General features: G+C 38.1%; 1 protein-coding gene across 11 annotated transcripts in view; it reads left to right on the plus strand.

The window, feature by feature from the left end:
• The window catches only part of rims1a (regulating synaptic membrane exocytosis 1a), a 77,208-nt gene that overhangs the window by 42,629 nt on the left and 17,356 nt on the right, over positions 1-17,223 (plus strand). For 4 of the 11 annotated variants that reach the window (XM_088305631.1, XM_088305632.1, XM_088305633.1 and 1 more), the window contains exons 7-18: positions 4,542-4,582; positions 5,305-5,418; positions 5,531-5,630; positions 5,980-6,103; positions 7,975-8,021; positions 10,308-10,423; positions 10,518-10,648; positions 10,893-11,064; positions 11,261-11,414; positions 11,690-11,743; positions 14,937-15,099; positions 16,552-16,656. In XM_088305631.1, the coding sequence (XP_088161757.1) occupies positions 4,542-4,582; positions 5,305-5,418; positions 5,531-5,630; positions 5,980-6,103; positions 7,975-8,021; positions 10,308-10,423; positions 10,518-10,648; positions 10,893-11,064; positions 11,261-11,414; positions 11,690-11,743; positions 14,937-15,099; positions 16,552-16,656 (1,321 nt within the window). Of the gene's footprint in view, positions 1-4,541; positions 4,583-5,304; positions 5,419-5,530; positions 5,631-5,979; positions 6,104-7,974; positions 8,022-10,307; positions 10,424-10,517; positions 10,649-10,892; positions 11,065-11,260; positions 11,415-11,689; positions 11,744-14,936; positions 15,100-16,551; positions 16,657-17,075; positions 17,136-17,223 lie in introns of all 11 variants that reach the window. The other 7 variants (XM_088305625.1, XM_088305635.1, XM_088305627.1 and 4 more) reach the window with 5 other exon arrangements.

Here is a 17,223-nt window from a genome sequence, read left to right on the forward strand (position 1 = left end):
TACTTATTTACTTTTCTGCTGGCAACCAGTTCTGGGTATGCCCCGCCTACTGCCCGAAGATAGCTGGGATAGGCTCCAGCACCCCCCGCGACCCTTGTGAGGAGAAGCGGTACAGATAATGGATGGATGTACTTATTTTGCTATTATCATGAAAGCTAGTATGAGATGATTATCAATGGCATGTTAAATCTGCAGATGATTTTAAGTACAGCATTAATTCTCTTTCCATTTTGTTTGTAGAAGAACTGCAGTGCTTACCACATTTTCTAAGTTTCATACACAATGCCTGCTTCGGGACAGAGCCAGCAGCCTGATAGTCATTGTGACCAGTGTGCATGTTAACAAGTGTATGTTAGACTGTGTGCGTGTTTGAGTGAGTCTAAATGCTTTGCTGAGTGTCATATTATATTGTTTTCATCTTGGCCCTAAGGGAGTGAGTTGGTGGTGACAGTTGCACTGAGTGTACATGTGTGTGCTTGATCGTGTGTTTGTGATACGTCCGTTTGACCCCATTTGATTGCAATGTTGACCTTGTGTGGCCTCACATAGCAAACGATGTCCTCAAGCCCTAGAAGACACGGCTGTTTACGCTCTAACATTGTTATTTCCAACGAGGGTGATGTCACATCACTGCTCAGCATTCTTTGAAACTAGAGCTCCTTGCTGAGCATCAAACAATTATAGGGCTAAATGAAGCCATGTTTTTACCATTTTTTTTATAGCGCTGTTGAGAACTGGGATTGTTGCTTCTCATACAACCAACCTTCAATTCTCAGAGAAGGATAGATTGTGTGGTTTAGATTTGCAGTGTATTGAGTTGCGTAATAGGTGTAATTAGTTCAATGTTATTATGCATTACCCTCATAACCTATTAATTTGATCAGAATAAGCAATACCTTACATTAGGCACTTCAAATATTTCTTTAAGCTCCTCCCCACACTTGTAAAAAATACTGTAAATACCAAGCTGGGCACTTGACCCTTTTTTGCCAGTCAGTCACCCACCTTCTGGCTGCGATAATAGTTACATATTAGATTCATAAAAGCTGTCGGCCCCCGGCCACGTTCCGCCACCACCCTCTCAAAAAAAAGCAAAAAAAAAAACAAGCATCCGTGCATGACGCCGCCGTGGTAGAAATGCGAACGGCAGAGTTTTATTTCAAGATCATTGTTTGCAAAAGAAGAGACATGACTCGGCAGCGTGGGTTCAAGCACGCCTGTATTTCCTTCTTCTGACAACATGTAACGTGTGCCTCCCATCTGCAACTGGGGCATACCATTACAAAAGGGGGTGGGTCAGAAGTTTAAGAATCATATTGAATTCAACATGGATATGAAATTTGAAACAATTCAGGAAAGGTCCATCATATAAGACTTATTACATTTTATTTTGGAAAGAAAGACAGCCAAGAGATAAATGCAAGCCGTATTAGCCTGTCCTAGATACAGTATTTTCAAGGTTCCTAAACTGAATATTGCTTTTATTACCGGTATTTAATTTAAACATCATTGAGTCATGGTTTTCGTGAACCATGTAGGCACACATGCAAAATAAAATCTATGTGATGAGGGCCAACTCGCCCATCAGGCCATATGGTCAGATGCTAAGGGACTCCAAGGGGTGCCACAGGGATGCCTGCGACATCTGATTGGTGCTTAGAATCAAACTTTGATTCAACACCAAGCATTATGACAGTGAGCAGGTGGAGGTCTAGTATGAGCTGCTTTTGTCAGAGCAGGTTTTACTGTACACACTCCAGCACGGCAGCAAGACGCTGCTTCCTTTTTTAGCTTGAGACTAAGACAGGATCAATTATGAGATGTGGTTGCTGGCAGCGGAGAAGCATGCAGGCTTTTAAATCATTTGACTTTTTAAAATCATTGTGAGATCACAATGGAAACACACTCACGTACACTCAAATTTGCTCCGAGTCTTACATGTACAGTATTGGGCCGACTATGTAAAAACATCCTCTTAAACGCTACCAGATCAAACATTGAAAAGCAAACATTGTCACAGTAATTTGAAGATTGGATAATGACTTGTGGTCTGATCATATATTATATATATTTGCATATATTAGTAATATGTCATTGAAATCCATCCATGGAGTCCTGACTCTATATGGCCATGCGCGTTTTTTACGACTGCAAACATAACATTCTCAACCACGTGGCCCAACACTGCACAGAATTACATTCACGCTTGATTTATGAAACGGAGAACTTAGTTTGTTTTAAGATTACATAATGCCACTATAAGTTGTCACAACCCATTCTCCTCATTGTCTGCCTGCTCCTGGGGCTGCTTGGCTCTGTTTTTCTCTTATTTTATTTTATGTCATAACAATGGTGTTGAAGTGCTGCACACATTGTATTTCGACAACGCATGCCTGCACGTGTGTACTGAAGAGAGTACAGCTGGAGGAATGCCATAGAGATAGTTTTCATCAGTCGGCAATATATTCAATGAAAAAAAAATAATTTAGAGCTTCTCATGCCATTTGATAATAACCAAGGATGCTTGAATCAGTGGCAAATAGGCAAAGGTATACAAAGCCCTGTTTTTATATCGTGATATTTTCGGCACAGTCGGGCCTTCTGTGTTGACTATGCGTCGTTTTTTTGATTTTCAAGTTCATTTGCTCACATCTACCTGCAGTGACATAGCAATTTTTGGAGTAAAATTTTCAACCGTCATGTAAATGTAGTTAAACCCTTGTAAAACAAAACAAACAAACAAAAAAAAAAACAATATGACATTTAGTCCAACATTTAATGATGTGACAAAGGTAACTGTAAAAAGAAGTTAGCTCTGTACGGGGAATGTTATTTTTGGAATCAGGTTTGAATCCCACTGCAGAATAAAATAAATTACATGTGTGGCCCGCCGAAAACATTAAATGAATAAACCTTGTTAATGTTTCATCTTCTAAATACTTTGGTTTTTCAAAGACATATATATTGATGTAATGCTTTTGTTCACTTTCATTTAAAATGAAATGTATTTTTTTTCTCCGATGAGGTGATGTTACCAAAACACTCCATCCATCTGCTTCTGGTCTGGCCCCTCTGTCAAATTTTAGAACCCATTGTGGCCCGCCAATCAAAAAGTTTGCCCACCCCTGCCCTAGAGCAAGGCATCAAATGCCACCTGAGACTCCTCCAGATGACAGAGTACTTTACATACTGAAGAGGGAAGACATCCGTTCACAGATGAAAAATGTCATCATCAAGTAAAATAGCGGTCTACCTTAACACTAATGAATACAGTGACTTTACTGTAATTTAGTTCACATGACTTCTGGTGTTGATTCTTATCTTCTCTCATTCTCCTAACACCACTTGTTGAGGCTTTTTACAGGGCAGGGATGTTATATTTTTAATTTGTTTCTCATCACCTGGGTTATAATAATTTTAGATCTTCATTATTTCTTCATTCACGGTGACTTTTTTATTATTCACTTAGTTTAACTAGTTGTTAAAGCAACTTTGTTGGTTTAATTGTGTTTTAAGTTTTTTGGGAAACTACTTCATTTTAGGTTAGTTTTTATTAGTTATAGATTTTTAAAAACACAGTATGGCGTGTTTGACGAGTGCAAGATGAAAGCAAAGGGGCACTAAGTGTAGCTAATTAACGGCTACGTAAAGAGAACTAGCTACAGCATGTATGTTATTTATTTAATTGTAACTAATCTTTAGTTTGAAATAGTTTTCATCACTCTGCGTAAGTTACGTGTACTTAGGGTCATGTACATTCAGTCACAGATGCCACCAGCAGGCGGGTATGCAGTTTGAACAAACACTGAAAGAGCTCTGTTGTTGACAGTTGACAGATGCACTCAACTTTTGCTAAACGAGGATACGAGATATACTGCGGGTATACCGAACATCAATTGAGTTATTCACGCGACGCGATTACATATGAAGTCAATACAGTTTGTGTGGAATGGGCCAAATTGGGCAGCAGGGGTCAACAAAAAAACCAAGGGGGCCTCATGTGGTGTGTCCTCATTTAAAACCTGATCTCTAGGTAAATTTATTGAATTCCTTCCTTTGTGGTTAACTGTGGTCATTTGTCAGTGTAACGTTGTCATCCGTGCGCCTTGGAGATGTTCTAGACTCCCTGGTCTTCTTTGGAAGGTAGCACAAAGGAGTCAGTCCTCTTGTGTCTTAATGGAATGGCTAATGTGGAAAACTGCAACGGAAAAACGACTTGTTCACCTTCTTTCTTCTGAATGGACATGTTTCTTTTTTCTTTTTCTCCTTTTTTTTCTTTTTGGTAACAAGTAGTTCCTAAAATGCATGTAAATGGTCCTTTTCTCACTCCTTCCAATACATGAATGAATGTACCTAATTCTGAATATTCATTGTAATCCTACTGATAATGTATTCCAAAGGATTTTCTGACTTTTGCTTTTGAAGTATTTGCTTTTGAATAAGTTTTACTCAGTACAAAGGCCCTATACACAATAGTTACGCGTATATTAAAAAGGTAATATCACCTTTCCTTAAAAAAAAAATTGATCTTTCTCTTGCAGGCGACTGGGAATGCTACCCTCATGACCCCACTGTGTGGCATGTAAGTATTTCTAAACTCAACTCAACTTCATTTCAAAAGCCATATAACAACAAACACAGCTGTAACAAAGTGCTTTAAATAAAACATAAATGACATTAATTTAAAATAATATGAAATCAAAAAGAATTAAATTCAACATAATTTCCTAATTAAAATGTACAAGAGCTTCCTTTACATTTCAATTTTGCATGCAGGAGATGCAGAGCTATATTCCCTCCTTACACGTGTGAAACTGTGAGTAGACGAAAGAGAGACTCATAATGAACCCGCCAATGACAGAGTTTGCATGATGGGTACTCTTGTTTGCTCCAAGCTACCTTTGCAAATACGTTGAGTTTGAATGTAAACAAACAACTGCAGTTAACACCCAATAGTCCATCCACTGTAATACAGAGCAATTAATTAAATGTTCCAATCTCTTTTAATCCTCTCAACATATCGTGCGGAAATGCCGGCCGGCCCCAAGCTGCCCAGGTGAAAATATATGTTTTATTCATTGCAATGACAACAGGCCGAGCACCAAGAATTCACTTTGAGTTTCAAATTCAAATTTGAATTTTTGTCCAATTATATTCTAAAAAGGATACAATTAGGTATAAAGCATAAGAAGTATATTAGTGTGTTTTTCTATTGTTGTCATATTGCTTATTGTTACTTTTTAATGTCTCTTAGTGTGGCAGATCACAATTCTAAGTCCAGCCAGCTCCTGTTTTTTGTTGCAGCATCCTGTAACCTGGCAGCCATCCAAGGAGGGTGACCATCTGATTGGCAGAATCACCCTGAGTAAAAGGAGCACAACCATGCCAAAAGAAGCTGGAGCTCTGCTGGGATTAAAGGTCAGGTTGGCAACAAACAATTACGATATACACATGCATAATAATAAATATCCTCTACAAATGGGTTTCATATCTTTTATGTTCCTCATGGCATGCCTGCGTTTCTTTATAGGTGGTTGGAGGTAGAATAACAGAGTCAGGCAGATTAGGTGCCTTCATCACCAAGGTCAAGAAGGGCAGCCTGGCTGATGTGGTTGGACATCTAAGAGCAGGTACACTGAAACTCTGAGTCATTAAAAATACTAGATTATTTGTTTATTTTAACATAAAATAAAACTCTCACTGGAATGCAATACACTATAATAGTTAAGAATATGCAAACAGTATGACTTACAAGTACTGTATGTTTTGCTCATAACAGTATCTGTCAATATACCCACACAATTTCAAAAGCAAACTGAAATTTTTACTTTATTAAAACTGTTAATGATTGCTTGGAATTTTGTTCTGTTGGGAATTTGAGGTTTCCAAAATAAACCTATAACCAAACATCACGGCTGCATTTACTGCTGGAAATAAACATCTCTTCCACACCAACCATGACAAAATATCTCATTTCAGGGGATGAAGTTTTGCAGTGGAATGGGAAACTGTTACCAGGAGCCACCATGAAGGAAGTTTACAACATCATCCTGGAATCTCAAGCGGAGCCCCAAGTTGAACTTGTTGTTTCCCGGCCTATTGGGTAAGTTATATGTTTCTAAATTAATGTGTTTTTTTTAAAGACAGCTCATGTGGTAGAATATATACAAACTTAAATACAATTCAGACATAATCACTCTCTCATTTGGTAGACTTGACTGTCCAACTCTATCAAAAATTCTACCATTACAATGACAATGAGCAGCTTTCATTGATGAATAGTTCACCTGATAGTTTGCTTGCCTATTGTCTTTGTCAAGACACAAGCTTTAAATAGTTCATGTGTTCTCGCTAAAGTCATTTCACATGTCCTATTCCATTAGATAACCCCCTAAAACTATTTTTCTAGTTACAAATGCAAGTAAAAAGATATAGTTTCACATCTTACTAAGCAATAACTTAAATAGTGAAGTCGAAAATCATTACCTCAAATAATAGCTCAAGTCACATTTTGACAAAGAAAACCCCCCAAAAACATGATTTGGCCTTAAACATCTCCTGAGGACGCTGGCCACCTCTGCTGTATCCTTCGTCAAACCGATCGTCAAACCGATCTTCATAAATATGATCAGTTTTTCAGGTTTTCTCAACCCCCCCAATATTACTTAGGCTATTATTACCTTATTTTCACTGTCATTGATATTGTTTCTATTGATATTGTATCATCAATTTGAAAAGTTATTTTCAACATTATTGATTTTGTTTCTATCAATGACGTTGATATAAATATTTGCTTTGTTTTGAAAACACACTTTGAATGTATTAATTTCTCTCCAAACACTCACAAAGGGTGTATAGAAAATATCAGTAAGTAATCCTACCATTTTATTAGGATCTTTTTTATCCTTCATGCGTATGGAAAAATAAGTATGATATTTCTGGTGACATTTTGCATCCCAAAAAAAGCAGATCTTTCCTTTAGATAAGCTTTTGCGCAAATTGGCTTCTTTGAAAATCGCTGCAATTGTTTATTTAGTTAAATTTTCTAACTCAAAGGGCTGCAAAATGGGAGTAGAAGTGTTTCCACAAGCCAAATAAGCCAACATGCCAAAAAAAAAGAAAAAAAAAACATTTTATGCTCATAATGCTCCAAACTTTGCTAACTGTGCTGTTTTGAATTTTGGCTGCTGGAATTGCTGAAGCACTTTTTTCAGTTCATACAATGATGCTTGCTTTATTTATTTAATCTGTACATATGTTTTATAATAATAATAATAATAATAATAAAAATAATAATAATAATTATTATTATTATTATATTATATGATTATAAGTGAATAATAATAATAATAATAATAATTATTATTATTAATATTATTATTATTGTGCCCCTACTGAGGAGAAGCGGTACAGATAAAGGATGGATTATTATTAGTAGTAGTAGTTGTAGTAGTAGTTGTAGTAGTAGTAGTACTACTACCATCACACGCCACTTATAGTTACCGGTAACACAGAGATGAATATAACAAACAAAATAATACCAATTTCTATCGCAAGAATTCCAAAGTTGATGCAACAAAGAATCCTGGACTCCTTCATCAAGGACAAAATGAAACAAATTAACATGATATTATATGCATTGGTCCTCACATCACCATGCTTTGTTTGGTCTGGTAAAGCTGGTGCTTAGTGCATACATATTAGCTTGATGCTATAGCATCATTTAATGATGACTGGAACATATGAGTACATTATATTCATTTAAGGAACGTTCCCATTTCATGATTATTTGCTTTGCCGTGTTTTGTAACCGTAATATTTTAGCTTGAACATTGGCTATAGATAACCAGTTTGAATACTTTCTGAATCAAGCATGCAAGCCTGTGCATCCATAAAACTACTAACTTTACTGCATTCAATCCAGCCGGTTGTAAACATGCAAATGTGTCATGCATTTGTCTTTTTCTTTTTCAGTGATATCCCAAGAATCCCAGACACATCCCACCCTCCATTAGAATCTAGTAGGTATCTCTGATGTTATGCAGTGCCATCTCCAAAGTTGAACCTGATCCATTTTGTGATGCTTGTCAACTTTTGTTTTAAAATAAAAAATACATAAATTAAGCACCTTATGTAAGAAGCCAACCACCTATCAAGCTTATAAAAGTAACGTCACATGTCACTGCTACTGATAGGTGTTTCAAGTGGTTCAAACGTTGCCGTTCAGATTGATAGCTTAAACATTAGATAGTGCTTGATTTGGTCTTTGGGTTTCACTTGTACTACTGCATTTGCTGTCAAAACATAAAGACCAGAAAGCTGTCGATGGGATAACAGTACATCAATTTGGAGTGTCCTGACAAAGAAAGAAACAACTAGTGTACAGAGCAACAGACACTGAACAGGTCGGCCAAGGGTTTCAAATAACTCGAAATTGTCATTCTTCAGGTGTGAATGGATATTTGTTTATATTGTCTGGTGACCAGTCCCGGTAAGTAAGTTTCGTATGGCTACACCTCTAGAGGTGTGGGTCCGGGAGCGAAACAGAGTTTCGGTTCAGACGCCGGGTTTTTTGGATCATTCTTGGTTTCCCCGTATGGGTACTCTGCCACCGCACGACGACAACGTGATGATCCGGCGCGGCGGCCCTGAACTGTTGCCAGCCAGTCACAGGGTAGACATAGACGCCGTCACTGAGTGGGAACCAAACCCACGCTGCTCGCACACAACTCGGGCGAGTGTACCACTACACCATCAGTGACATACCAGTCCCGGTCAGAGAGGTTAAAAGAGGTATAGAAATTGGATGGACGGATGGATGTACCGAGCATCCAATGTTCTTCTTTTCCATCACTGTTGTGTGACATCACAAATGATGTTGTCGTCAAACGTTAACCCATTTACTACCCTTGACGGATAAAGACGTCAAAAATCCTTTTAAGAATTAGCATTCATGCTATTAGCATATTCGTCCTCAAATTGTTAGTCCAATTCTAATTTGTGTTCTGGCATTCGTTTGTTCCAAAAAGTTTCAAATTTCCTTTTTTATATGTATTGTATGTATTTTTCTCGTCATCTGCTCATACAGTGTGACATATTCTTTTGTTCTTAAGCATGAGTAATCACAATCACGGTGGCCTGAAATAACAAGAGCCTTCTGACAGTTTTTTCACACGCTACTTCATCCAAATAGAGAAGGTGCTGTTCTGCCCATTTAAAGAACTAACACATACAATGCTAAGCAAACACACTGTGGAATGCAAAATACTCTCTTAAGCTTATTTTGCCTTTTTTGCCATTATTATATGGGGATAATGAGGAGAATAGTTTTGATTGTGTCACTTTTTGCCATAAAGGGTATATGTTCCAGCCTTAAAGTTTGCTGTGTTGTCACCTAGTAAATAGCTTGTTTGTGAATATAGTTGTGCATTTAGCAACTCTCCAGAACTGCCCAATAGAAGTGACTGGAGATGACAAGTGTCTATGAACTATTATTCCAATCTGTAAACTGCATTCTCACACAATAGGTAGATGTGTACGTACTGTGCCAATCGTAATTGATATGAATGATGTCATTACAACAGAAAACTGATCAGGTATGGTACGGGAATCATTGTTATCCCTGGTCTTGACAGTACACTCTGAAGGGAAATATGTACCCAAAGGTTTACCGATAAAGGGTACAAAAAATAGTACCCCCCAGACATGTAACATCATCATCACTGACCTGTGAAAAACATGTATGTCCAAGTTTTGTTGTATTTTTTTTAACATTTTCAGGTTAATGGAATGTCTGTAATGTGAATGGCTTTTCACATACAGACCTAAAAAAAATATAAAAAAAAAAAAAACATAAGCGTTTTTCACAGAAACATTATTTTCCTACAAACAGTACAAATGTTGAGTGTCCCAATATTTACTTGAACGGGTACAATTGGTGTTATCCTTGATGGTACTGCCCCAGAACAAGCCATTGCTCCCTAAAAGGTAGAAATTTTGCAATTTTGACTGACAAGAGTGAAGGTGATTCTGATTAGTCATTGTTCTTACTACGTTCTAGTGTTGCCACAAAATTTGCAATAGCGGTATTAAAGTGACAGTACAAAACAATTCTCATGGACACTCCCAACTTCAAATTTCAAGTCACCTCAACCAAGTTCGGAAAACCTGAAAACAATACTCCAAGCATTGAAAAAAGTCTAAAAATCCTGTCTTTTTAATGTTTTTCTTTCATTTCCCTTTAACATAGGCTCCACCTTCAATTACTGAGATTTGCAAATGATTTTCTATTTCTTTTTGTTTCATAGCAGGTTCAAGTTCATTTGAGTCCCAGAAGATGGAGAGACCATCAATAAATCTTTTGTCTCCCACCAGTCCGAGAATGATTTTAGACACTCCGCAACTAATGCCAGGAAAACTTTCTGTGAGTGTGGATGCAGTCTTCTTCAACTGTTATCTGTTTCACATTGTGAAGTCTCTTGACCAAATTTGTTTGGATATATGTATTCATCTTGCAGGTGAAGCTCTGGTACGACAAAGCGGGTCACCAGCTGATAGTCAATGTGCTTCAGGCGGTAGAGCTCCCTCTGCGACCTGATGGACGACCCAGAAGCCCATACGTCAAAATGTACTTTCTTCCTGATCGCAGGTACAGCTGTCATATGTTCTTGTTTTCTATTATAAAGAGGACATTTTCTAAAGTGGCCTCAATAGTTGTTATTTTTTTTAAATATTGTAAATTTGGGATTTGCTTGAGTCATTGGAATGAATTACATTATTCAATGAAGCGAATTAATAGGCACAGCACCCCACTCTGGCTTCAAACTTAAACAATGACATTTTCTGAACACAACGGAAATCTTCACTTTTGTATTTGGTTGTGCTTAAACTAGTGACAAGAGTAAACGCAGGACAAAAGCTGTGAAGAAGACCTGCGAACCCAAGTGGAACCAAACATTCCTCTACACTCACATCCATCGTAGGGATTTCCGGAACCATATGTTGGAGCTGACCGTGTGGGACCAGCCCAGATCACCAGAGGAGGACAGCATCTTTATGGGAGAAGTAATATACGCACACACACGTGCACACATACACATGTGCTCTATGCTTTTTTTCATTTCTTTTTTTTTTTTTTTTTTTTTAAAGTTTTTTGGCTATCAGTTGCTGAAGTTTTTAACTTCTTCAAAGTAAAAACACATTTATTCACAGTTTTAAGATGAACCATTAGTTCTTGACAATGAAGACTTTGAATTAACAGATCCTTATCGAGCTGGAGACAGCCTTGCTGGATGACAAACCACACTGGTATCCCCTCCAAACGCATGATGTCTCATCCATACCGCTCCCCCGACCCTCCCCATACCTGCCTCGTCGACACATACACACAGATAACCCTGGCAGGAAGCTGCAGCGTAAGTATCGCATGTCCGTGTCTGTACTTAATTATGAGTTTGTTTTTAATCTCCGTAATGTTCTGTGTTTGTGTGCACTGGAAAACTGTGTTTTTTTGTTTTGTTTTTTTAACCTTTGTATAACATGTACTGTATGTCAATGTTAATGTCTGCTTTTACTTCCCTCCCTAATACTTAATGTGTACTGGAATGTGTGCATGCCTGCGTGTGTGTGTGCGGGCATGTGTGCACGAATGTTGTGGCGTGTGTTTGTGTGTGTGCCTGTGCGGACGTAGGTTCACAGCGTGTAACAGAACCTGAATTTGAGGGTACAACAGTAGTTTCTAAAGGTGGGTGGGGATTGTTTTTGTACTATGCAATGTTTCCAATATTTGTCTATGTGTAGTTTTTGTACGCTTATCAGTCGAGTGCAATGTCAAAGAAAATTAACCCTGAAAGTAAAACTCATTCAACTTGCGACCATATAACACTTTCACCTGGGTGGTGTATGAACTTACAATGTTGTAGACTGTATGTTGATACTGATGTGACAGCTGACTGGGGCTGTGTGATTGTTTGTATACTTTATATTCGATTACAAATCAAAATTAAAGAAAAAAAATGTTTGTTAGAATGCTATTGAGCCCGCTCAAAATAATAAACTGCATAAATTGGCTGTAATTCTGAATGGTAAATGTGTACTGCATTTATGAAACTTTTTCAATTAGTCTACATTTAATTTACTTATTTATTCTTTCGGCTGCAAGGGTAACTGGATATTTCACAATTGCTCAACACGTGGAAAAACAGAGCTGCTATCAACTCAGAAGAAAAGTTTATTCTTCCATATGTACCAATCAAACGATTAGGACACATCTTGGGTGTAAAGTGGTCTCTATTTGCCAATGCTCCAACCTCTAGTGATGGGTAAATGAAGCTTCAAATCAGCTTCATGAATCAGTTGTAATTGTTTTGGACTCCAGTAGATGGCAGTCTCTGTTCAACATTGGGCTGAAAGTACACTGACTTGCCATTTTTAAAACCTTTATTTAAAACAACAGTGCCAGCTACAGGACTCAAAAATACAAAAAATGGTTCATGAAGCAAATTTGAAGCTTCATTTTCCCATCACGCCCTGATTTTAATGCAAATGAGTATTGCAACCACAATTGGCCTGGACTCGGCTGTGTTCCATCCCGCAATATATATGTGTATGGCATTAATAGGGTACTCAGTCATTCCGCACCATTTCAGGATATTTCTGTACATCAGTCAAAACATTAAGTGTTTGAAGTAGCTAACTGGAAATCTCATTAAATCACATTTGTGTAATGATTACGGCTAAAAGTAATCCGTAAATTAATCCAATTTGTTAGTTGTGCAAATTGGAAGAATACTGGTATTGAATCTCAAAAACTCATCACGGTAAGTTTACTGTTGATGCAACTATTGCGTCTCAAAACTGGTAACTGCCGAGCATCCTATGAAAAGTCACAGCGGTAATAGTCATTGGCTTTGTGTTGGCTTCATGTGTTCAAAACAAGGAAGAAGCTCATAGACAAAGTAAACACTAAAACACCGGTGTCGGTTTCTTGGCGGCAATGTGATTAGAACAGGACATTTGTTCATTAAAACAAAAATAAAAAGCATGAAACCACACCAAATGCATGTTGTGATGAAAAATCTTACCATCATCCGGTCACCTTCCAACTTTTTCTGAAAAGTTCCTGTTCATTCTGAACACCTTAGATCAACTCTTTCCCAGATGGACTCAAGAAACAAACCATCTGGTGTGTCTGGTTAGATATAAATGGGAAAGAAAAATGGTAGACTCACTCAAAGAGAAACTAGCGGGCCATAGCAAGCTTTGAGGTATTGCACTGTTGGAAATGAAGCCAGGGACCTTGGGATCAAAACAAAGCCCAGCAAGGATGCACATATGCCTTCAAGGCTGATCACTCTCTTTATTTCTATTTTTATCTTTAGATGATGTGCGGCTGCAACGACAAAGAATGATTTGTTTTATTATTTTGAAAACAAAACTCCACTCTTAAGTTTGATTAAATGATTGTTTATTACTAAAATATTTCCATATTCACTTGCCTCCAAAAGTGTTCCATCTCTTTCGTTTTGTTGTAGACTAAGCACATTTAGATTGGACGTCAAAAGATGAGAACATGAGACAGAAGCTTTTACTTTCAGAATCTGAGTCACAACTCATTAATAATGAAAGTGCATTTTGGTCAGAGCATTGTAAACGTTAGGCTTTAATGACTATTTAGTTGCTAATCCTGAAATTTCTATAACCGATCACCAAGTTTTGCATTTTTCTTTGCGATGCTATAGAAGATTTTCACCTCAGCACATTTGGATCATTGGTCAAGGCCAGGGGTGGGCAAACTTTTCGATTGGCGGGCCGCGATGGGTTCTAAAATTTGACAGAGGGGCCGGACCGTCACGTCATAATTACAGTAACTATTTTTATGAAAATCACTTCTAGGATATAAATATTAAATAATCAAATGAAAAACAGTAAGTCGTGTGATAACTCATCGTGCCTTCTTGTCCAGCGTGACAAAGTTTTCTTACACCGCTGCTCAAACCGATTCATAGCATGCCAGTCATAACCTTAAGGACTCCTGTCGGTCACCAATGAAGATGAGAGAGCCTGTCCCAGAAGAAACAATGCAAGCCCATGCCAAGCCTTTGTTTCACAGATGAGCTTGCACACTCAGCATCATAAGCATATCATTTTTTAATCACAATTATTTGAGCCATTCAATCATTTTGGTAAAGGGTCAACTTCATCTCATCAGACTTTAAAACCTTTTCCTAGCCTTTTTCTTTTTTCTTTTTTTTTGGCTCATCTCAATTTTTTTTTCTGTTTTTCTTGTTTATCAATGGTTTACATTTTATCATGTCGTATTATGTTGTGCATTGTTCTACTTGATTTTCCATCTTGACTCAGCTTCACAATTGCTTTTCATGCACAGACACCTCTCGTGTTTTCATGGTAGTTGCACAAGTCTAAAGTTGTTCCAGGCAAACCAAAAATTTAATGCTCAACAATTAATTTTTTGAAGAATCAGTATAATGGAAATAAAGTGAGTTTCTAGTAAACATCTTTGCCTACATGAATAGTGGATGGATGCAAACACAGGATGCGATCCTCTCAGTTCAGACCTACATGTACCAAAATGTTGATATCTTGTCTCCTATTCATCTTTTGATGTCCAACCCAAGTGTATTCAGTCTACCACACAATTAAATGGATTGCCCAACTGGTTCAATACTTTCAGTGTCTATGGCGTCTGAATAGTAAATGGCCAGGTGATTTTGTACTTATTTTCTGTACAGTCTACAACATTTCATATAATGATCAGGTGTCGTAATATATCCGCCTGATCTCAAAATCATTCGCGCATAAGCCCTGAAAAAAATGCTTACCACACAGTGTTTGAAATGTTCATTAACTTTGCTTGTAATTGACTGTTTTCTGTGTATCCATCCGCATTTCCATGCACCATCACTGCCACCCGCCAGCAGAGGGACGTGGCAGGGAGCGACAACGGGAGTCCACGTCCACCCTGGAGGTGCCCGAGCGCCAGACGACGCCCTCACATCATATACGTTCCCGCTCAGTGTCCCCCCACCGCGAGGAGCAGGGATATATGCGTTCCCGGCCAGCCAATGTCCCTGCACAGAGGTAAGAAGTTACATGAAATGACGTATTGTTTGATTGAAAAGGGACAATGCTCCTACATCAAAAGTGTATTACAGAAAATTGATCATTTCAGAGATATTTGGCTTCATTATATATAAGGCGCAGTCTCAGTCCAGTGTGCTATGTTTTTGTTTAACACATGGTCAAAAAAATTTTACCTTAAAACATACGGTAGCATGCATGCACGCTATAACTAGTGATGGGAAAATGAAGCTTCAAATTTGCTTCATGAACCAGTTGTTGTATTGTTGAACCCTGTAGATGGCACTGTTGTTTTAAATAAAAGGTTTAAAAAATGACATGTGTGCTTTCAGCCCAATGTTGAACTGAGACTGCCATATATTTGAGTCCGAAACAACTACAACTGGTTCACACGGCTTAGCTGGAGGCAAAAAAAAACTAGGGTACTACCCTAAACTCACTGTGCACTACCAAAAATGTTACCTTAACAAGCTGACTCTGACTGACGGGACGATATTTACCGATTCTTCCGCCCTCATACCGTGGATGGACAATTTAACAGGACTGCCCGCCGTGCAATGGCCGGAAATTTACGCCTACCCAATGAAAAAAAACTGAAAAAAAACGAGTGTTTACACCAAAGATGAACTGAAATATTAAACCATTCGAAGGTTGCGACTACGTTATATGCTATTGCAACTGAAACATACAGTTAACATTGAGTTAGCAAGTGGTTAGTTTAGGATATAAAAAGAACCCCCCCAAATAATGCCTAATTTAAATGAATTTGAGCCACAACTAAGTTTTTTAACTTATTTTGGAACTCGGTGCACATATATAGCGCACCCCATTATCAGCAGCCCCGTCCGTTTGGGTGAAAATTTAAAACTTGTGTGCGCCTTATGGTTGTGAATATAATTTTGAAAGGAATCGGGAATGTGTTTGCAAAACGCATTCTTAAAATTTTTTTCTTCATTTTAGTACCAAGACCATCCTCATGCTTATTCCAATAAATTCTTGTACTTTGAAATACAGTTTTTCTTCTATAGTTTTTTCCTGAAAAATAGTCATCTCCAGCGATGTTTCCTTTGGATGCTACATCCTAGTTCAAGCTATAGGAAAGCGTCGCTATCCAAAGTAGCAAAGTAGGCTATTTATAAAATGTATATGCATCCAAATGATCTTATTTTGTGGAACCATTTGTCAAAATGAAATTGAGTAAACTCAAGACACCATTTTTTTGCACCGTATATGATAGTGTGTGAGAGAGGAGGAATGTTGGAAACCAACAAACAGAGGCCATCTTCTAATGAAATGGCCAACTACTCCGGAACTCATTGTGCTGCCAGCTCTGCTTTTACAATCTGAGCCAAATAAGCCCAGCCAAGAATTGTCTGCCATATTGCTTGACCACTACAGTGACATAAGCCATTTTCGTCTTTAATTATATGTTTATTGTCTTTCTTTTTCAAGGAGTCTAGACGATGAGCTTTCGCACTCCAGGCGTTCTCGGTCTCCGAGCCGCTACTATGACTCTGCTAGAGGTCACCACACGGATCAGGAATACCTGGATGACAGGTATTTCCCTTGCGTTTCGTTTTATTCATAGCAATGCTGACAGCTTAATTGGAGGAAATGCTGGAAAGTGGCAAAACATTTGAATGTGTGGAGTGTGTGAATGTCATGGATAGTGAAACCTCATTCTTTGAGTCAAGTAATCGCATGGTTTTTATTTTTTTTCCACTTTTGATATGCAAATCTGTCCTTTTCATGGTTGGTTTGGACCTTGTAAATGGGTTTGGTGCAGTAGCCTAGTTGTTTGTAAACTGTTCATCGTAACTTGTGTGTTTTGGCGTGCGAGTGTGTGTTCATGTCGACATTTGTGTTTGTGCATAGCGTCCTCTCGTTCCAATTCACTCTCTTCTCCCTTTGCTCTCCTGTTTTGGGGAATTGTTGTTGATTTCCTCATGTGTCATCCATCCCCATGGTTACCACAGTGAGGCCATCATGATCCACCAATCAATGCGAGGCAAAAGTGCTGAATGCATCCACTTAAGGTAACTTGGTCAATCATGTCATATTCCATACTATGTGTTTCTTGGTGTGAATTTCTGGCGCAGAATTTGTACTTGCATAGTATTTCCG

This window comes from Idiotropiscis lumnitzeri, chromosome 9 (genome assembly GCF_059441095.1).
Source record: "Idiotropiscis lumnitzeri isolate Australia: NSW breed Sydney's pygmy pipehorse chromosome 9, RoL_Ilum_1.0, whole genome shotgun sequence".
NCBI lineage: Eukaryota > Metazoa > Chordata > Actinopteri > Syngnathiformes > Syngnathidae > Idiotropiscis > Idiotropiscis lumnitzeri.